The 21,824-nt window shown below is 35.4% G+C and overlaps 4 protein-coding genes across 5 annotated transcripts in view; 2 read left to right on the forward strand and 2 right to left on the reverse strand.

Moving 5' to 3' along the window:
- LOC129575206 (fasciclin-2) overlaps positions 1-12,930 on the forward strand; it is a gene marked incomplete in the record, with an annotated part of 98,002 nt that extends 85,072 nt beyond the window's left edge. Inside the window, 11 exon segments of the mRNA XM_055458245.1 lie at positions 566-732; positions 817-941; positions 1,033-1,334; positions 1,400-1,636; positions 1,731-2,029; positions 2,161-2,787; positions 2,910-2,953; positions 3,090-3,279; positions 8,931-9,126; positions 9,559-9,690; positions 10,616-12,930. Of these exon segments, the coding sequence (XP_055314220.1) occupies positions 566-732; positions 817-941; positions 1,033-1,334; positions 1,400-1,636; positions 1,731-2,029; positions 2,161-2,787; positions 2,910-2,953; positions 3,090-3,279; positions 8,931-9,126; positions 9,559-9,690; positions 10,616-10,736 (2,440 nt within the window).
- Positions 12,931-13,271: 341 nt separating this feature from the next.
- LOC129575212 (galactosylgalactosylxylosylprotein 3-beta-glucuronosyltransferase I) lies at positions 13,272-15,317 on the reverse strand. Its single transcript, XM_055458286.1, has 4 exons — positions 14,478-15,317; positions 14,244-14,403; positions 13,878-14,150; positions 13,272-13,784 (listed from the first exon to the last, which is right to left on the reverse strand). Exons 1-4 carry the CDS (start codon positions 14,723-14,725, stop codon positions 13,500-13,502), a joined length of 966 nt encoding a protein of 321 aa, XP_055314261.1. The 5' UTR covers positions 14,726-15,317; the 3' UTR covers positions 13,272-13,499.
- Positions 15,318-15,426: 109 nt separating this feature from the next.
- On the forward strand, positions 15,427-18,189 carry LOC129575220 (protein NipSnap). The gene is made up of 6 exons (XM_055458297.1): positions 15,427-15,658; positions 15,765-15,871; positions 16,428-16,607; positions 16,694-16,862; positions 16,964-17,231; positions 17,382-18,189. The coding sequence occupies exons 2-6, from the start codon at positions 15,810-15,812 to the stop codon at positions 17,528-17,530; spliced, it is 828 nt and encodes a 275-aa protein (XP_055314272.1). The 5' UTR covers positions 15,427-15,658; positions 15,765-15,809; the 3' UTR covers positions 17,531-18,189.
- Positions 18,067-20,692, reverse strand: LOC129575208 (uncharacterized). Of its 2 annotated transcripts, none has more exons than XM_055458260.1 (5): positions 20,569-20,692; positions 19,638-20,407; positions 19,272-19,528; positions 18,890-19,141; positions 18,067-18,798 (listed from the first exon to the last, which is right to left on the reverse strand). In XM_055458260.1, the coding sequence occupies exons 2-5, from the start codon at positions 20,234-20,236 to the stop codon at positions 18,299-18,301; spliced, it is 1,608 nt and encodes a 535-aa protein (XP_055314235.1). In that variant the 5' UTR covers positions 20,237-20,407; positions 20,569-20,692; the 3' UTR covers positions 18,067-18,298. The 2 variants fall into 2 exon arrangements, with proteins under 2 accessions (XP_055314235.1, XP_055314246.1); XM_055458271.1 differs by having other exon boundaries at positions 20,544-20,583.
- Positions 20,693-21,824: the final 1,132 nt, after the last annotated feature.

Consider the following 21,824-nt stretch of genomic DNA (forward strand, 5'->3'; position numbering starts at 1 on the left):
TCGTACATAAGACCATATTGGAGTGAAAGAGAGAGATTCCACTATTTATCAGCTTCCCACCGGAATTATTTCGATAACTCAAGGAAGAGTGGATTGTGTGAGAAATAATTCCGGTGGGAAGCTGAAAAATAGTGGAATCTCTCTCTTTCACTCCAATATGGTCTTATGTACGAAAAAAATAATTCCGAACGATTTTGTCGGAAAGTCGTAGAATACCGGCACAGTTGGTTTGGTTTAACTAATATGCAATCAATTTTTCTCTAACAAAATACTAACGAAATCCACACTAATTGCAAACAATGGTTGTATTGCTTCACGTTTTCCACCTTTTTTCCAGTTCTTTATTATGAAAATGCATTCACCTTTTCGAAAGTGATTTTCCACGTTTTTACTAACAATCGATTTGAATGAAACTGACCAAAAAAACTAACATTTTCAAACCAGAATTAGAAAGGAAAAACAGGCAAATTGTCTTTAACTTGATTGGTTTTGTTTTTGTTCGTTTTGATTTGATTTGAATTCTTTGGTTTATGATATTAATATTCAATTGCACTTGTCCATTTAGATCTGGAGCTCAAGCACCGCCAATGTACACCGAAATGTTACCAGGCGGCCAATTGTTGGCTTTGATTATCCCATCGTTGACTGAAACCATGGAAGGCACATACTATTGCTCAGCTTCATATGCCAACACTGAACCCATCGTAGCTAGTGTTGACATTCAGACTTATGGTAAGTAAAAATTTGCTTGGAATTCAATACGAACGATTCAAACGATTTTCATTGCAAAAATAAATCGTTCTCCTTTTCAAATAGTCGCAATCACATGGAGAAATGCTCCTGAATTCCAATATCCAGTTGCTGGCAAAGACCACGTCGTTCAATGTGAAGTATCGGCAAATCCGGCTCCCACAGTAGATTGGCTCCGCAACGGCGATCCCGTAAATACAATTTTTCTCAATCGATTGAAATATTTCGACAGAGAAATGATCAAAGAACAATTTTTCAATTTAAAAATGTGTCAACTTCCAGATTAAAATTGAGCCAGACAGTCGATATGTAATCCAAACGAAAGGTCTTCTGGTGCGAAATGTACAAGAATCCGATGATGGAATTTACACATGCCGTGCAGCCGTCATTCAAACCGGTGAATTGGTTGAACGAAATATTCGCGTTGAGGTGCAAGTATTGCCAAAAGTCCAACCATTCACAATGGAATTGGAAGGTGTCGAAGATCAGCCATTCTCGGTGAAATGTAACGCAACTGGTAAACCAGTACCAACATACACATGGATCAAAGACAGTGAACAGTTGAACGTTGAAAATGCGGACAGGTAAATTTTATCGAAAATTCGCATCGAGAACGTATTGTGTTATAAATATATTTTTCTATTGGTAGATTCCAAGTGAATGCATTGACCGGACAATTGAGCATATTGCGAGTGACAAAGGACGATTATGGCAACTATACGTGCCGTGCAAAGAATACAGCTGGTGAAGATGAAGCGAAAACTCTTATCAACGTATTGATTCGCCCACGAATTTACGAACTTTGGAATATTACGCGCCCAGAACATGAAGAAGCTGAACTTGTTTGCAAAGCTACCGGTCGCCCGCCACCAGAAATCACATTCAGGTATGTGGATAGATATGAAAAAAACCATATTGACTTTGTGCTGAGGAACGCTCCCGAGCTAAATTATAAATGGAATTTACTTCCCTTTGTGCAGACGCTGGGGAACCACTGATGACTTCATTCCGGGTGCACAATACGGACCACAAAGCTATATTTACTTGGAACAACGCGGTGATGAATACAAAGGTGAATCGACTGGTGTCCTTCGTTTCGAGAGATTGCGACGCTCCGATGATGGTTTGTACGAGTGTATTGCACGTAACAAAGGCGATTCAGCATACAAAGTCGGTCACATCACCGTTGAATACGCACCATCCTTTGAGCATATGTTGGCATTACCACCAGTTTACACATGGAACGAACAAAGAGCTAACCTCAGTTGTTTGGCACAAGGTACAAAAGCAATTTTCAATTAAAATTTCGATGAGAATTCATCAATTTTCGTTCGATTTAATTAAAATTCCATTAAAATTGTCCATTTGTGACACAATTTCAACGTTGCCATTTATTTCCAATTTTGATAGGTTTTCCAAATGCAACAATCGAATGGAAATGGAATGACCGTCCGATTCGTGAATTGAACGATCCAAATATGCAAATTGAAGGAAATGGCCCACGCAGCGATTTGTTGATTATCCCACGTGAACGCCGTTACTACACCGCATACAAGTGTGTTGCTAAAAATCGTCTTGGAACCGCTGAACACATCATGGAACTTCGTGAAGCTCGCATTCCCGATGTCATTCCTCAGGCCAAATCAATTGTTGTGACTGCTACATCAATCACATTTGAAATTTTGTCACCGCCATACGACCCAGGTCTTCCAATCACTGCATTCGCTTCACAATACAAAGACCGAAACGAACCCGACTGGACAAATGCATACAATCGCTCATGGTCACCGGAGAGTAAATTCACTGTTGAAGGTCTTCGACCACAGACTTTCTATGATTTCCGATTTGCTGCACTCAACAAAGTCGGTTTGGGCCAATGGGGTGCATACGTGGCACAAGCTACACCAGTTCGTTCATTCCCTGAATCACCGAAAATTTTGCACAACAAAGTTCAAAACAGCGAAAATAAAGATGAAGAACCACTCGTCGTTTCACCATACTCGGATCATTTTGAATTGAGCTGGAGCATTCCTCCCGGTATTTTGAATGATTTTTAACTTTTTTGCCTAAGCCACTTTTCAGCGTTCAATCGCTTATTTACAACCAGCTTTAAATAGTAATTTTATGAATGAAACTCATGTGAATTTTGTTCATTCCAGATAATGGAGAACCAATCAATTTCTATCAGATCAGATATTGCCCGGTAAGTGAGCGTTGAAGTGAGAAGCGTTCGGAAAATTTGGATGGTTTCATATCAATTTTTGAACATTTTTTTTTTCATAAATCAACTAATTTTTCCATAAAATCTTCTTTTTTCTAACCAATAATTCCATCAACAGGGTCTAAAAGTCGACGGTGCTTGGAATGAAGTCAATCAATTGTGCGAAACAAAGAATGCGCCGCCAAGCGAAACGGTTGGTTTTAAAATGACTGGATTGCGTGGCGACACATACTATCGCATACAAATTCGTGCACACAATGCAATCGGTTTCTCGAAACCAGTGACACTGCTTATGAAAACGGCTGTAGGTGAGTCAACAAATGCACTTGGTTCACTTTTATACTACGGCCATACATCATCAGCCTCCAGTATTTATTATTATAATTTCATCACTCAATTGAACTGTATGATGTTTATGTTGTCTAGTTTTTGTGTATATTTCGGTTTTTATGATCACTAAACCGGTCTATTTAAGTTCATTACGTAATTTTTTTTTCAATTTCTTTTATTTTTTTTTGGGAATATCATTTTTCGAAAATTGAAATCAAAAAGAGAAAATTGAATAGTTTTGTTTACCAGCTCGATTGAAAATGAGCTTGAAATTACGAAATAGAATTAAGTCAAATCCAAAAAGAAAATGACGATGTCGGTGAAAAGGAAATCCACCGCTTAAAATTGAATTTACGGGAAATTATGTCGAAATTTCGTTACACAAAATTAGTGAGAAACAAAAAGAAATCGTTTATGTCTCTCTCATTCGCTCATTCATTCGTGCGTTGCTTAGAAAAAATGAAACGAACACAATTTGATGATTCGATGCAAGTAAAATCAAATTTCGACATAATTCAGTTTCTATTTCCAAAATAATTTATCAATCATTTTGTATATTCTCATCAACTCTTCCGTTCAACTTGATTTACGTTGAGTTTTTGATTTTTGACTCTTGATTCAAAAAAAAAATGGCGTCTGATATGGTATGTTATATTTTTCAATGGGTTCTTTAATATCTCCCCCTCCACTGAAAACATAAACCAATTTCATTTGTTTATAGCCACTGCTCTCTTTCATTTGAATTGTAACCAAATATATGTATTTGTGGTTGTTTCACCGTAATCATAAGGTGTTTTCTTACTACAAATTGGCACATTCCATTCATTTAGACATTTTAATTTCACCTGCCGCTCATATCCATTTCAGTTTGATCCACCATTTATGTGTGTGCATTTTCGGTTCATTCGACTTTTGTTTTGTTTCAAAATCAAACCATGTTGAAACATTAAACCTAAAAAACTCATTATAACACACATATATAAATATATATATCCATATAACACACATCCATGGTACACTCACTCTCACACACACAGAATATTTTCAGAAGCAGCGCCTCATTCACATAAATATCGCTGGTTCTCATTTCATTGTTAGTATAGTAATGTATTTTTGGTGTATGTGTATCTTTCTTGCTGCATCCAGGCGATAAGAGGTATAAAGGTGGCAGTGCCGCTTGTGCACAACACAATCCATGGTTGTTATCATTAGTCTTCACAGCGTTAGTGGCATCGATCATGTTCAGCAATAGTAATCCATTTGCAACGACAGACACACAACCTTTCATGCACTGATTTCGCCAAAAACTTCATCCTAACACAGAAAAAAAAACCAAAAAAAGAATGAAAAAAAATCAAACACAGAAAAAATCTTAACTTTTACATCTATGAATGTTCTCCATTTCTGATTCAATATTAAGTTTTTTGTTATTGTTGTTGTAGTTGAATACATTATGTGAAGAGCACAAAGAAAGAAATGATCAATGAAATGTGTAGCTACCCCAAAGACCGAGGCTCATTTACTTCTTTTTCAATGTTTTTAGCTTTTCGTTTCTTTAACTCTGTGTCTATTTCTTTGTAGCAACTCATTCAGTAGCTTCCAACTGATGCAAGGCTTTTATGCACTTGATTCGAATCAAAAAAAAAAAAAAAAAAAAACGATAAAAGCCTAGACATCTACATATGTCTTTGTTAATTTTAGACAACATTCCATACATTCATTTAGATGTTCACTCGCCTTCACATTCATTCATTCATTTGCCACTCAGCTCATAATCATTTGCACACATATCATGCTGTTGCAATGTTGCATGCCCGAACAAAAAGACGCCATTTTAATTGGCCGTTCTTCGCAAAGGAAATTGGCCCGTCCATTCTCATCAAAACTGTAGCAAACTGTTTTGTTCAACGTATATAAATTTCGTTACATCTTCTTATGCATGATGTAGTTCATCTATCTCTACACTGGATTCATCAAATTTGTTTGTTTTTCCTTCTCTAAGGTGATATCGCAAAAAGAAAAACAAATCGAGCGAATGATATTGATCTAGACAATTTTATTTACAAATCATAAAATATATATTGCATATTTATCATGGAACAAATAAAGTCCATCACAATCATACTCAAAGATGTAGTGTGTGTATGCTGTTGTTCAACGGCTTTCTTTCTGGGGGGAATCACTGGAACGACAGCATGTAGCCTAAGAATTGGACACACAAAAAAATCATTCAAATAACGAATTTAATACATTCTTATTAGATTAACCAACATGAATGCAACCATAGCCAATTTAGACAAAACGCAAATCAATAAAAAAAACTAATTAAAAATCCGTTGAATTGACTTCAAAATGAATGTTCCGTACAAGGGAAATCTTCTCAGTAATGCATCCACATTTTTTTAACGATGAAAACAAATACATACGTAACGATACCAAGTGAACTAGATAAACAATAAAAGTAAACTCGAAATTGCATCGCTTGAGTCGATCATTTCAGAAAATTTTACTCAAAATTTCATATAAATTGAAATCAGAAGCGGGACAAATAACCGAATTTTGCACGGGAGACCAACCTCAAGCGATGCTTCGTATCATATCATGATACATTCAATAAGAAACAATTTGTTTTGTGTTCTATAGCTATGAATTTGTTCAAATATATGTGTGTATTTGTAGTTTATGCATGACTTTCAACTTGAAAAATCCGTTCAAACGGAGTTTTTCTAAAAAACCAGCAAAATTCTAGCAAAATTTCTCTATTGGATCTCACCTTTGGATGAAATGTACCTTTCAAACATTTTTTTTTCTCAAAAAAAAAGAGATTGGGAAAGCTGTGTTTGGATCCATTTATTCAGCTATCCACAAGAGAAGAATAATCTGTTTGTCAGCAGAAAATATCGAAAATTTTGGACAATAAGCTGGTTCCACGTTCATCGATCACAGAAAAAAATCGATCCAGTACATCTTTTACAGCATTTTTACCGATTTTTGTTTTCATAATCGTCTAATCTGTCGGACTTGAATGCTTTTACAACACATTTAATCGAAGATTTTTTTTCTGTTTGGCGTTAATTCCGTGTAAATGACGCAAAAATGAAAGCATAGAATAAACTACTTTACGAATAAGTTTGCTTCACAAAAAATGCCTTAGTTAGTGAAAATATTTAGTTAGTTTCAAAAGTTCGATAGTGAAAAAAAATAGATTTTTCTTTCTTTGTAATGAAGATGATGATGACTAGGAAACATATAGTTGTTGAATTAGAAGGAGCCGTTCAATTATATTGTTCAATTAGATTACGAATTTTTTTACGCATACGAATCAATTCCAATCTCTCTGTTTTTACAAGTGTTTGCCGAATGTATTTAATAATAAAAACAAGTATTTAAGGGATGTTTACGAAATAAAACGAATAATTGAGGGAGATCTTTTAAATAAAAAATCGGTGTGTACAAACAGATATAACAAAATATAAACGATATAGCATTTATCATGATATTAAAAAAAAAGAAACAAAGAGAAGATAAAATGACGGACTTTTAACAAGCGCAACAACAACGAAAAAAATATTTGCAAAGAATTGAATCAAAGATTTGTTTTTAAGTCCGAATCGTGTACCAAATGTCATTTAACGTTGGATACGAACACAAGAACCAATCCAAGATGTTAGCAATTAACGATCAATAAATTAAACTATACGATTGCAAGTTTTCATTTAGAATGTAATTAAAAGCAACAAAACTTAAAGCGAAACAATAAATAAACTCGTTTTTATCTATTACGTTTTAAACCGAATCAAAAAAAATGTCGCGTATTCCGACGAGAAAAAAAACAAATGAAAAAAAAAGTCTTTTTCCACTGAGATCCACCACAAAATCCTTCTCTCTGTGTCGGAAAGCCGTTGTTGCCCTTCCATTCCACCGCATCAGCATAAAACTCGACTCTCTTTTTTCTCTTGTCGTTTAAAACTACCAACCAATTAGATTTTTTTTTCCATATACGAGTTCACTTATCCTCAACAAGAAGGTAAATAACTTGCGTTTTTTTGCTTTATTTTTCTCTATGGACTCTACTCCTTTGATTTAGCGGTTTTTCTCCCATCTTGAATGCTAAAATAGTTTGTAGATTTAACGCACAGTCACAGCAAAAACCTTGTCCCAATTCCAAAAATCTATCTTTTTTGTAAATACATTTCTTTATACCCTCCCTATACATGTTTTAAGAGCATATGAGACACTTAAAAAAAAACAGCCAACACAAACAAAAACGCCGCACCAAATGCAATTGAAACTCAAAGAACTACAAAATGAATGCAGTGACGACAAAAAAAACACACAAACACACTGAACAGTGAACACACATAAAAGCTTATGCATGAATTGAAGCTAATTGGCGCTTTTCATGTACCAATGTGAGCGCAATTACAAGGAATTTCGTGTCATTCCACTGCATTTTTCATTCACTGCGACCGAACGGTGAAGTGCATAATTAGACTGGATTGAAAAACGGTGCTAAAGTGCTTTAACTACTCTCTTCTTTCAATTGCTCACATGTTTACTACTATTTGTCATTTGCTTGAATGAAACCCCTCATTTTTTTGTTCCAAATGGATATAGCATCCGGATGAACAGTGCTACAAATAATTGCGATAAATGAAACCTCTAACAAAAAAAAAACTAATTTTTAGGCAGAAAAAAAATACACGAGAAAATCAAATGATGCGCTTTAGAGTTAAATTTGAATGTAATTTTAAATGTTCAATGTAAATATTGATGAAGTCCAATGGTGTTGGATGTTGATAGTTTTTACCAAAAAAAATGGTAATGGTAATTAGGTATATCTAAATTTTGTTAAAAACAAACACATATTTTTGATGTTATTTTCTTTGAATTTAATGCGAATTTTAATTGAACTAGCTCATTTGCGCTTAAAAACGGATTTTTAATTATGTTTAGGATAAAATAGACGAAAAAAACTGATTCGTTTTTTTTTGTTTCAAAAGAATTATCAATCAAAATTCAAATTAACATTTCCATTGTGGTGATTGGGAATTAGTCATGCGAAATTCAATCAACATTTTCGAAGTGGTGGTGGAAAGTAATTTTTTGGTTATCAAAGGGTTTTCTATTTTTGGTTTAACCATGCTATTTTCATTTAAACACTTTTTGGTTACACTCAACGTTCGTTGTTTATTTTTGTTTTGTACACATTCATTGCACCTAAAACAAAAACACACACAACTAAAATTCATTGGATTCTATTCTATTTACCCGTGCAATTTTCTCTAATTGATTTTACTTTTGTATTTGAAATTAACACATTACACATACACACATACAAACACTTACATTTTGTGTAAGTACTTTTCTACTAAAAACACACCCAAAATGTATTCTCTTTCACAACATTAATCACCACCTCGAATATTCACTAATTGCAATATTTTGCTTTATTTCTGTTCTAATTGTTTTGAACTAATGAACACACACACACACACCCACCCATATGTACACACACAAATTACTCTTGGTTGGATTTGGCTACACTGACACACACACGCACACAAAAACTGAATAAATGAATGTGAACGACGAATCGCAATTGGATTTGTGAACTTGAAATTTATAGGTCGCGACTTAGTGATTCCGGCGCAACCAATAAAATCAGCCTCACTCATTGCTGTGGCCGTCGGTGGTGTTATACTGTTCTTGCTGATCATTGACTTTGTTTGCTGTCTGACGCTTCACATCGGTGTGATTGCAACATTGTGCCGACGCAACAAACGAGCCCCATCCGAATTGGACGAAGAAACGAAAATCGGCAGGTGAGTTAGATTGTGTTTCATTTCACTATTTCATACATACAAACAAACTAAATTCGCCAACATGAAAAGAAATTGGAAAAGACGGTTTGTCCTCTTTGACATTTCTTCATTGTACAAAAATCCATGCAAAAATTTCTCAATCAATTCACTCTCACAACACTTTCTCTATCTGTCGCACTTCTATCAACTCAATCATTCATGATTCACTCTCATTCTTCATACGGCTGTAAAATGGATCAGAAATTTCAAAAGTTTTGTAGAAAATCTCCTCTTTTGCCAATAGATACATTTGTTTTTGTCCATTCCGCTCATTCGTTTTCGTGCAATACAATGCAAGAAAAATTCAGTCTTGAAATGAAAGTCGAAAAACCGATAAAAACCAAGTCGAAACCAATTTTTTCTTCATTCCCAAACCAATTTAACTATGTATAGTCTTTACGGCTGGCGTTTCCCGCTACCCTCGCCTTTACCTTATTGCAGCGGACAACTTGTGAAGGAACCACCACCATCACCATTACCATTGCCACCACCACTCAAACTTGGCGGATCACCAGTCACCACACCGTAAGCATCAACAACAACCCGCTGTGCTCGATGTTCTTTCTTTTTTCGGTTCTTCTTTCGTTTTTTGATGTGTGCTTACGTTGTATCTCTCTTTCGTTCTTATCAATTTTGTTCGACTTAGTTTTTCTTTTCCCCGTTTCGTTGAGTTGCTGTTTTTTTTAAATCAGTTTTTGCAAATATGTTCAAGACAGTATCGTAGCATCCTTGATGCATATTTTTTTGAGTTATTTAACGATTTATGTTTCAAAAGTGTTTTTTGTCTGTTTATTGATGAGGCCAGCAGAGGAGATTGCATTTATCTTTGATCACAACTGAAAATGAGCACAAATTAAGACGCGCTCTATGTCTCAAATGCACTTCCATTATGTCGTTTACAGTAGCACAAAGCGATGAAAACTTAACCTTGGAGTACAGTTCTTCTCAGAATTCGACGAAACACGAATAAAAAAAACAAGAGCCCAAGTACTTTGTATATTTAAATTTAATCAAGCTTCGGTTTGATGCAAAGAGCAGTTATTTTCTTTGTAAATTTGTCTGTATATTTACACATTGTTTGCATCAAAGATGCATTTTCACTCAGTATTTTTTTTGTTGCGTGACGCCATTTCGACGACTAATAAAAAAGCGTGCTCAAAATCATATAACTGTGTCGAATCAGTTTTTTGTTATGCGCCGGAGAATCGTTTATTTTCCAGCGACGAGGTCTTGTTAATCTTTTTTTGCAGAAAATGAAGAGAAAAATATTGCAGAAAAACGGTTGCATATAATAATGGAGTTGGAACGCGATAAGTGCATCTCCACAGGATGGCGCATTTTTTTTCGTTCATTTCCGCATTTCATTTTTATTTCCAACGATTTTCTTTTGTTCATTTCTCCGTCAACCAGTTTTTACTTACAAATAACGCATTTTTTGTTTTCTCCACAGGGACGAGCACGAGCCACTGAACGATTGTGATTCGATGAAGAAACCGTTGTCCGTTGAGTATGACGGTCGAACCGTTCATTCCCGAAGCGGTGACTTTGTCGGCAAAAACTCAGCGGTGTGAATGTAAAGCGGACACCTGCAACAACGACCTAATGGGATTACAACTGTTAATTGAATGACTTTTGATGGAAAAAATTCTAAAAAAATAAGAAAGAAAAAGAATCGACAAAGAGAAAATAAATTTATGTATGATAAACGCAGCAGCAACGCTAAGAACACAAGAAAAAAATAGACAAAAAAAACATCCATTTGCTAAATGTGAACAATTCAAAATGCAAACAAGAAAAAAAATCATGTAATAAATGTAAACGTTAATATTTAAGAGTAGCTATGAATAACAATAATTTCGATGTCAACATTTACCAAAGTAAGACTATCAAAGGAAAAGAAATATGTGTCATTGCATGCAGCAAATTCATACGTAATCAGCGAACGATCTTGATTGGCAGTTTGATTTTGCCATACAAACCAAAAGCATTCTCATTCACAATTGATTTTAAATTAAATTTTGTTTTCGCCAATTTTTTTCTTTCTTGAATAAGTTCCAATTAACTAAAAGAAAATTCGAGCGTAATTGTCACAAAACACAAAAACAATCCCAAAACAATTTATTAGTTAAGTATCGGTTAATATGTATCGTCTCTAGCTGTAAATTGTGTCTAATTAAGGGAATTTTTTTTACGTGAATTGGATTTAAAAAAAAAAACAAATTTAGTCTTGGCTTGCTTAAGACACACAAAGCAAGATCAGTTTACTTAAAAAAGAAGAAGAAGACGGTGTAAGCGCGAAAACGCCAACATTTTATTGTTAATAATTGACAAGTAATATAATTAATTTCATATTTTTTTCTTTGTCTTTCACGTTTAATTGTTATATGTGTCTAAATATCTAATTCCATTCCGTTTGAATAATAAGCTAGAGACCAGAGCGAGAGGTATTACTAAATAAAATGAAGGAATACGAAAGAAAAAAATAACAAACAGATAAAATAAACCAAATTTCATAATTTATCCTACGTGTAGCTGAAGTAAGTGACGAGAAAAGAAGCCAAAAAGAAAGAAATAGAAATATTAAGTCGATGCATCCATTGTGTGATTTCGTTTTCGTTTCTCTCACACACTGTGTGAACTCGGGATAAATAAATTCACCGAGCCGAACTGAACTGATATCAATGAACAATTATTTCACGAAAACGTACTTACTAATCATACTTCCCTGGTTACAATCACTATAATTTCTCTGATAGTGGATGTTAATTTCAATTTTGCTCATGGCCAAACTACATCCATTTTAACAGCAGATTCCATGCTCTGCATTTTAATTGTGTATCTTTGGTCATGGCTCAGTCGATCAAAGGATTTATTTTAAATGGATCAAAAAGATGTAATCTCTCAACTTATACGCAAATTTTATGGAAACTTACCATGTTCACAATTTCCATCATTTACCTTTAACCAAGCAACGCCATTACTTTATGTGCCATTGAATATTCGCTTCAAACCATATAAATATTTACATTAAGTTCTCCGTCACATGACAACAATACCCGTTTCATTTTTTTCGTCGATTTTTTTTTTGTTCATTGACAAAATTCCAAAGATAATTCAAGCCAATTTTATTCCGTAAATATGATTTTCACTGAATAATTTTTTATTCCATATTCAAAACTGCCTTATTTGTCTAAATATGCTAAATGTGTTATACAACAAATTCTGCAAAACGGTATAATTCCAAACAAATCACCAAAAACCGAATTTTCAAACTATTTTCCAATCTTTGGTCTGATTTTATTCCATTTTTTTGTCTGCAATTTTTTTGGTGCGAAAATCGGACAGTTTATCAATTGAAATTTTTTAACAAAAAATTATGCAAAAACTTACTATCGATAATAACCGCATCTATATTCAATTTAAATTAATGAAACGGGCGAATTCAAACCAATTTTTAGTCGTTGGTCCAATGCGATGCAATTTTATTCCCACAATTCGGAAATTAGTCAAAAGAAAAACACCAGGGAATGTGGCCAAGACGAACGATTGAACGTTTGTTTGCTTTGTTCCGTTCTTGCTTTAGTTAAACACATATTTGCTATACAAATATAAATTGTGAATTTTTTTATATATTATTTACTCAACAACAACAACAACACAATGGAAACGGTAATAATTTTGACTTAAGCAAAATTTTATATTACGTATTATGATCAACTGACACGTGAAACGAAATAAAAGAAATAAATGAAAAACAAAACACGAGATGGACATGGATATTTTGAGTTGAGTTTCGATTCTTGATATATCACAATGAAGTAAAGAAGATGTAAACTGATATTGAGTTAATCCCATTGAGAAGATCATAGGCAAAAATGGTGTTGAAGCCGATCACGTAAGTATTGATCACTTCGCGAGTGTCCCGAGGGGTCAGTTAAGCCTATCAAACGGTTACCATTGAAAATATATTCACGACACTTGAGTTTCAAGTCACTTCACTTACTTACCTTTCCCTACTTGATGATGTCTCTTCGTTTGTGAAAGAGGTTGGTGTTGCACAATCAGTACATAAAATCAAGAGATTCCCAAATAAATAGACCTCTCACTTTTGCATAAAAAATAGATTTATTCATTTTATCATCTAAACTGTTCCTGTTTTTTTTTCGGTATAAAGCTGCTCTTCAATTACATTTCAAATTGTGACTTGTTTGAGATACAAAAAATGATTTCCGATTTTACGAGATTTTGAAATAATATAAATTGAAAATAGATGAATATTTGTGTTCAATTGTTCGTTGAAAAGAATCGCCCTGAGAAAGAGCTTCTCTAAACATTTAAACTTCCATCCCGTTTGCGTCTGATCTCCGGCCCTCTTTGCGTAATTTGGCCTCGGCGTCTAGTTTGGGCGTTTCAGTCCGGGTATGCCAAACATAAATCTCACGGCAAAAATTGGCTAGCGGCTGTAAATCACGAACAACCACCAAATATCTGAGTATTTCACTTTCTTGATAGCCCCGTTCCACATCAAAGCTAAACATTGCATCGGGATATTTGAGCATTAGATCGGTTGAAATGGCAAAACCGGCCATGTCGATAGGAAACGGTCGTTCGGGCCTCCACTGTAAAAGGGAACACAAAATCAAAAATTAGAAAGAAAAGTTTTCATTGTCAAAGCCATAACCTCAAAATTCTGAACAAAAACACCAACTGACCGCACTATTGAATCCTAAAACACGATGGTTGTCATCAAGAACGGGCTTTTCCACTAATAACCCACCAACAAGTCCGACTGGCCACACCGCCACTTTCCCTGACTCAATCTTTTTGATCTCTTCGAATAATTCGGTGCCGTAAGTATTGTCGTCGTCCATAAAATAGATCGCTGAACGTGATTCTGGTGTGTAAATGACGTTGTTTCGAACCCATTTCAGTGCTTCGTTTCGTTGAGCGACACCTCTGGGCTTGGACCATGACGGATCTTTACGCTACAATTGAAATAATAAGTTGGGTCATTAAATTAAACACTTCAACAAGCCATCGACGAACAAAAGGCTTGGTGTGATTTGAACAATTTATACCTGCAGCTTGAAATCGCTAGGCGTTTTAGCGAAGAGCAATGTACTTCGATGGGTCAAGCCTTTCTTCTCCAGTAAATTCCGCACCAAATCGGAGTTTTTATCAGCGTCTTCGACAATAATCCAATGTACAAACGGCACGAGCAGTAATGTTTGTGCTAGTCTAAGACCGAAAATAAGAGGTAAATATTCACAGGCTGGGGAAAAAGTATCGAAAGCAGTTTATTTTTAACAAACCTAGTGAGCTCTGCTTTTTGTACTGGTCGTGCATAAGTGGGTGTGATTGCATAGACGGTAAATGGTTGTGAATTGAATAATGATTGCTTCTTTTGTGACACCTGTTGTTGATATGCATCTGCGACGATTGCATTTTTTGCGTCATTTGGACACTCCGGCGTTCGCAAAAATGCCAAATAAAATATAAGAAAAAACACTGTGGCCGATCCAATGACGAATGGCTTAAATTTCATATGAATTTCATTCATTGTGTGGCAATTAAATCAAAACACCGAAACGGAACTAAATTATTTCACACGTAGTTGTTCTTATCTAGAATTCATCACAATTTTTTTTTTGTTCTATTCAGTTGTGGTTAAAGAATATATTGCAATTGACTTAAATGCGAACAATGATCTGCATGCGATAAACAAGCACGCTAAAATGCCAATGTAGCAATGCGTGTAGATGAGAGACAATTAAGCGAAGCGTCGTTGACGTATCGTGTAATGTGCTTTGTGATTTTTCTTGGTATTTAACTTTGTTTACATCATCACAAATCAGGTTTTGCTTACAGAACTAAAGTTCAAATGACTTTAATTGCCGCGACCAATGTGCATATTCACTTGATTGTATGGCTATCGTTGAGTTCAATGAATTTTTGAACTACGAAAATTTGAGGCAAAAAAAATAAAAAACAAAGAATTTAACTGAATCGGCTAAAAATACTTTCATTTTTGATGATTGTTGTATTTTTGTTCGTCAAAATTAATCAGTGAAAGGGAATACTACCGCAGCTACCGAGTTTGACGTTTGCTGAGAGACGGCTACCAACGAACTGTCAACGCACCAATACACCCAAACGACTGTTCACACAGACATCGACACAGTCACACCGCGCTATATATAATGCGTAAATAAAATGTCAAACCGTCGCTCAATACACGAGAATAATCAACTTTCATTCTGTTATCAGAATACGAGTCCAGTAAGCCGTCAAACGGAGCCACTAATAGCAATATTCGTTCATCTTTGTTTGTTGTTCTCTCTCATCTAGCTAATAAAAATAACCTTCATTCCGAAACACAAACGGGTATTATATAAAAGTGTAGACGTTTTTTTCTTCTTCGAAGCAGCCGAAAGAAAAGTATATTGATACTGTGAAGTAAGCCAAAATATACGACTTTTTACCCAGCAACTCGGTAAATATTATTTCGGCTTTGTTTTTTTTTCATGCAACGCAAACTGCTAGACTTTTTGTGAAGAAAAAAATTCTAATGAATATTCTTGTTTTCTTCTTTTCAATAGATTTTTTGAGGTGGCGACAGTGAAGCAGAAGGAATTTTCGTGAAAATGTCGGGCTTAAGTAAAATGAAAACATTGCCGAAATTGGTGATGACAACTTCACCCTACCGGTATGTCAATCGATATCCGCACTTTTCACCGAATTTAAGATTATTACCTCTATTTGATTTGTACGCAATTGTACTTGATTTCGGTGTGTGTTTGCGTGTGTGTGGGGTCTATTTTTATTTTGTGTACCGTTGATCGTCATCGTCGCCAAACAAAATAACTCACTTGCATAATAAACATTCTCAGCTGATAACCGATTTGGTTTCGAGTGATTTTCGCATTTGCCGCATAAAAAAATCACAACGCACAAACGATAACACTTGAACATAGCAATTGTTTTTTTTTTTGTCTGTGTTATATTATAGAAGAGCTGCTCTTAATTTTTTTCTGTATTTATTGAGATAGACTAAGATAAGAAGGCGGGGCATCAACAATTGATTCAATAACAACATTTGTTTTTTCGTATGTTCGTCATTCAATATGATGATTGTCAAGTAGTTAATTTCAGTTAAATTGCCACCATCGAATTGTTATCTCGCCGGCTATTCTATCTTTTTCTGTGGTTCCCAATTTTGTTTACGTATATTTTAAATGAATTTCATTTACAATTATTTACAGTACATTGGCGACGTCATCGGCTTTGTCGAAGGATGATTCGTGGTTGAGCAAATTGTTGGTGCGTAAAATTGAACCGACCAAAGAGTCGCACAGCCGAATGTTGAGTGACAAAGAGGTAATTTACGCGCTTCACACCCACAATGTACGACCGGATTCCAAACTGGAATATTTGGATAATTAGTAAGTGTTGGAATCTGCTTTGGATCAAAGCCTTGAAAATGTAGAACATTTTTCTAATCAAAATCAATTCCATATTTTTCTAATAGTAAGAAGACGACTGCGCTGATTCATTCGAAGAAAGATGACATCTCGTCCGACTTGATGGGATCATGGACGGTTCATGTGGGTGATATGGATCAGTGTTTGCACTTGTGGAAATACACCGGAGGCTTTGAGAAAATCGATGCTGCTCATCGCATTCTAGAAAATGATAAAGTAATTACTTTAGGCAAACAATTGTTTGCCCAAAAGTCGCCACCTTTTTACGAAAATTCGATTGTAATTCTGTTTCTTTTGATTTCGATTTACTTCAACAGGACTATCAAGCACTTGAGAAAGAGCGTGGAGTTTTGTTGCGTTCACGTCACTTGCAATACATGTTGCAATTCTCATACTGGCCTCAAATCAAAATGCGAGATCCATCGCACATTTATGAAATGCGTTCGTATCGCTTGAAACCGGGCACAATGATTGAATGGGGAAACAATTGGGCCAGAGGCATTCAGTATCGTCAAGCAAACGATGTACCATTTGCTGGATTCTTCTCGCAAATCGGCCGATTGTACAATGTTCATCACATTTGGTGTAAGTTCACAAATTGTGAATCACAAAATACTTTCATTTTTGTTAATTAAAATTCAAATATGTGCACATGTGATAATCCATGGATTATCTGCAGCATTCAATGGGTTTGCTTATTAAACTAAAGTTAATGCCGATGATTCCTATTTTCAGGCTACAAATCACTGCAAGACCGTAAAGAAAGCCGTGAATCTGCCTGGCGTGCTCCTGGCTGGGATGAATGCGTTGCCTACACCGTTCCATTAATCAGGGAAATGCACACGCGCATCTTGAGACCAACTGAATTCTCACCCACCCAATAATTTCACCAGTTTCTTTGATGATTGTTTACGTCTAAATCTAATTTGGAATTGCGTCAAAAGCACAGTCAAATTGCATGTAATCCAATTGCATCGCAATCGCAGATTTATTTTCTGTGGAATTCTTTTTTTTTTATCTTATAAAAATTTTGATAATAACAACTCACTCTTAGTGATACCTGTAGCTCTCACATACACACACAACATATGAGGCTGTGAGAATGAAAATGGCAATACAGGAATAAACATTCTGAAGCGCATCAAGAAAAAAAAATTCGCAAAAGTGAATCATGAGTTCTGAATACGCAAAAGTGAACCATGAACCTCCTATGCTGCCCATGTAAATTCATGTTTCACTTTTGCATATTCAGAACTCATGATTCATTTTCGCGAATTTTTTTTCTTGATGCGTTTCAGAATGTTTATTCCTGTATTGCCATTTTCATTCTCACAGCCTCATATATCGTCTATCTTCAATTAAACTCTGATTTTTAGATTGAAGTGAAAGTCACTCTTTAGAACTGATTAAAAGTCAAGCATTTATACACCACCTTTGTTCTCATGCAACATAGACATTTATTTGATGTGAAAAAAACAGGATACAAAAAGAACATTATTTGTTACAAAAAAATAAATGGAATTTAATAAAATACTATGTAAACTGGGCTTTCTGAATACATGTTCAAAGTAATTACTGGGATTGAAAGAAAAAGAAGTAGTTCGTGCGAATTAAGGATTAATTATTTGTCAACAACAAGCCATTTAGAAAATCTAAAACAAACTTGAAATCAAGTAAGCAATCGCAATGATGAAGAGCACAAACAGGATATATTGAAAGAAAATTGTGGGTCTATCATCGACACGTTCAATCATACCAACATCTTCCATGATTTCCTTTTCAACCATTTTGGCACCGGCCAAAACAATTGGTACGCCCGTTCCTGGTTGCGTCGAAGCTCCAACGAAGTACAAATTCTTGAACAGATGACTTCGTATTTTTGGTCGAAGTGCCAACACTTGAGTGATATTGTGCGATAGTCCAAGAATAGATCCTTTCCACAAATTGAATTTGGCTTGCCATGTACGTGGGTCATTGATTATTTCCGTCTCGATGAGCTCCTCAAGATTGCCAATCTTCAAACGCGCTTCAATGGTTTTAATGACTCTGGCTCGTGCAATTTTCAACAATTCATCGATGCGATTTTCATTCTCCGGTGTGATATGACTGATAGGCAATAGCACGACAAGTGTCTCTTTACCTTCAGGCGCAGCTGCACTCATAGAAAAACGATAAATAGGTCAATTGACGTGATTATTTTTATTCATAGATAAAATATAATCGCTATTGCGACTTAAAAGTACCTGATGGGTCGATACGCGACGGAACATTAATATAAAATGATGGATCTTCGGGCAAAAGGTGTCTCTTGAATATGTCATCGAAACTGCGACTGTACGCTTCGGCCAAGAAAATGTTGTGGACATGAAACTCTGGCATTTTTCGCTTCATTCCCCAGTAGAATGAAATCGACGATGACGTGAATTGGCTGTCTTCGCCCAGACTTTTTCCGTATGGTGTAGGTGGCAATAGTTTATTGTAGGCGTAAACCAAATCTAAAATGTAATTATTTTTACAATGAGATTTGTACTTGAAGAAAAAAATCAAACTACAAATGTCATCCGAAAAAGAAAACCATCTATTCAAAGTTCAACGTTTTTTTAATCGTCAATTGACGTCGATTACCTGCATTACACACGACCAAATCTGCATACTTTTCTTCGCCATTTTCCAAGCGAACACCTTTGACCACCTGATTCTCATCGACAATGATCTTTTCGATGCCCGTATTGTATACGAATTTCGCATCAAATTTTTTCGTCGCGATTTTCTCCAACTCTTCGACCACTTTATGGAATCCGCCACGTGGATAGAAAATTCCCTCGGCAAACTCGGTATACGAGAGAAAACTGTAGGGAGCTGGTGCGTCATAAGGTGACATACTAGATAGGGATATTTTTCATAGAGAAATAAACAAAAAGGAAAAAATGTATTTTAAGGTAATATTAAACAAGAAAACAAACATAAGATAAGACTGATTGGCGCACTTACCCGATATACATTGATTGAAATGTGAATGCTTTGCGCATTTTGTCGCTGAGGAAGAATTTTTTGGTGCGATTGTAAACGGTGTCCCACAAGTGGAGTTTGAAGAGATTTGGAAGGTGCTTCAGTTGAAATTCATCGTACCAATTCGGAAAGCTGCGTCTGAGTGCAATGTCAACACTACGTTCGTAATGGATGTGTGTTTCTTTCAGGAAATCCATGAATCTCAATACAGTTTGTTCATCGTCACCCTCGTAGTTTTTCAGTTGTTCACACATCTTGGCCAAGTCACAGCTCAGCTCAAATTGGTCGCCATCATGAAAATGAACCAAATAATTGGTTTCACATTTCAGCAAATCCAAATGGTCGGACACCTTTTCGCCGAGATCACTGAACGTTTCCTCAAACAATTTTGGCATCAAATACAACGATGGCCCTTGATCGAATCGATGCCCATTTTTGTGGATCAACGATAAACGTCCACCACTAAAATCGTTTTTTTCATAAACCGTCACATCGAATCCTTGATGCGCCAAACGAGCAGCCAACGACGTACCACCCGCTCCCGATCCAATAATTATCACTGACTTACGTTTCGCTGACATTTCAAATGAATAAAAAATAATCACACTGTGTTTGTTCGTTTTCTTTCCAATAATAAGACACCGAAAATTTGATACTTTCACCTCGACTGCAAGTGGAATAATGTGAAGCTCTACAATCGACCTAGAGTTTTAACGAAGCGTGTTTGTTATTGTAGTTGTTGCCGCCTTTGTCTGTAATTCAATGGTGAGAATAAAAACAAAAACAGTAAAAAGCTTCGAAATTGGTTCGACACATTGATATATTTTAATGAATAACGCACAAGAAAGGTAGATAGCAAAAACATACGAAGCGTATGTCAGCACTTACAACTGAACAAAAACAAATTCGTTACCTGATACGACGCATTTGTCTAACTTCTTACGATTCTATTTTTTTTTTCTTCTAGCAAAGTCGATTAGAAACAGCGAATTTGTGATAAGAGCAATCGACAATTTTCTTCGTTATCTCAATTGCTCGTACTGTCTATTCGTGTCAATTGTGCGAACTGTAAAACGCAATGTATGCGATTTTAGCGGTGCGAATGTAAACGGTTTCCATGCGATTTATCACGGTAGACCTGATTGATATGTTATCAGTTAAAATATGAACTTATCATAATAGCTGTGATCATTACGTACACATAGACACAACCAGTTAACCAGTTATAGTGTGGCAAAATTGAAGGGAAAAAATGGAAAATGTAGTGGCATTTAAGAGGGTGCATTGCATACCGATGCCACTTCAGTCTGAAAAACAATTCTTTTCGAAATACTATCGGACAAAACTTTGCAAACAGTTTCTATTGCAAATTTTATGGTGTTATTGATTTAGCAATCAAGATCTGGCCGTTATTCATGATTGACCGCTCTAATTGAGTGCAAAAATATTGTTCAATGGATATCATTCGTGTTGTGTGTGATCGATCGATATTCGTGTCTTGACCACTAAATTTCTATATGAAAAAGATAGCGCAAACAATTTTTCTATCTTATTGACACCTGAATCGTCTCGATTGAAACAAGTGCAATTCTGTGTCGTGATTACAGTGAACTGATAGTTGAAATTGGGTGGAGGAAAATTCAATTACGCGCGTGATAGACGCAAGTCGTTAATTGGCTTCACGGAATTCGGACACCGAAACCATATTCATTTTTAAAGTGCGTGTTTTGCGACAACAATTTCAGTTTTCTTGGCGTTTTCTTTGGGGTCGTTCGCTCCATTTCTAGCATAATATTCTTATCTTATCAATTTTTGTGGTAAATCTTATTTTTAGTCAATGGCCTATTTTTGTGCGATAGACACCGAATCGGAAACGTTCTGTAAAAGTATTCAAAACTGTAGGTTTCAGTGAGCAAGAACAATTTCGACTCGGTTTGGTGTGTTGTGCTATTTCGCTTATTTTAATTTAAACCATTTTTTTCCTTTTCTAAATTCTTTTTTTTCAATTGTGCTTCATTTGCAGTTCTATCGCAACAAGTCAGCTTTAAATTCTGTCTGAAAATGTTGACCTATCTACAAGTTCACATTTATTTCACGCTGCCGCCAACAATAATTCTTTATATGTTGATGCGACCTCTAATCGGCAGTTTTGATAAGATTAAAATCGTG

This window comes from Sitodiplosis mosellana, unplaced genomic scaffold (assembly GCF_009176505.1).
Source record: "Sitodiplosis mosellana isolate CC-2019 unplaced genomic scaffold, AAFC_SMos_1.0 Smas_scaffold_1, whole genome shotgun sequence".
In the NCBI taxonomy this organism is placed as follows: domain Eukaryota; kingdom Metazoa; phylum Arthropoda; class Insecta; order Diptera; family Cecidomyiidae; genus Sitodiplosis; species Sitodiplosis mosellana.

What these genes read in the sequence shown, in the direction of transcription:
- LOC129575212 (XM_055458286.1), bottom strand. Translation starts at nt 14,725, where the DNA reads ATGAATGAAATTCATATGAAATTTAAGCCATTCGTCATTGGATCGGCC. An exon ending in CAAAAAGCAGAGCTCACTAG is followed by an intron (nt 14,404 to 14,477) that starts GTTTGTTAAAAA and finishes TTTCGGTCTTAG; the next exon opens with ACTAGCACAAACATTACTGC. An exon ending in TTTTAGGATTCAATAGTGCG is followed by an intron (nt 13,785 to 13,877) that starts GTCAGTTGGTGT and finishes TCCCTTTTACAG; the next exon opens with TGGAGGCCCGAACGACCGTT.
- LOC129575220 (XM_055458297.1), top strand. Translation starts at nt 15,810, where the DNA reads ATGTCGGGCTTAAGTAAAATGAAAACATTGCCGAAATTGGTGATGACA. An exon ending in ATGACAACTTCACCCTACCG is followed by an intron (nt 15,872 to 16,427) that starts GTATGTCAATCG and finishes AATTATTTACAG; the next exon opens with TACATTGGCGACGTCATCGG. An exon ending in CTGGAATATTTGGATAATTA is followed by an intron (nt 16,608 to 16,693) that starts GTAAGTGTTGGA and finishes TTTTTCTAATAG; the next exon opens with TAAGAAGACGACTGCGCTGA.
- LOC129575208 (XM_055458260.1), bottom strand. Translation starts at nt 20,236, where the DNA reads ATGTCAGCGAAACGTAAGTCAGTGATAATTATTGGATCGGGAGCGGGT. An exon ending in TTTGGTCGTGTGTAATGCAG is followed by an intron (nt 19,142 to 19,271) that starts GTAATCGACGTC and finishes ATTACATTTTAG; the next exon opens with ATTTGGTTTACGCCTACAAT. An exon ending in GTCGCGTATCGACCCATCAG is followed by an intron (nt 18,799 to 18,889) that starts GTACTTTTAAGT and finishes CTATGAGTGCAG; the next exon opens with CTGCGCCTGAAGGTAAAGAG.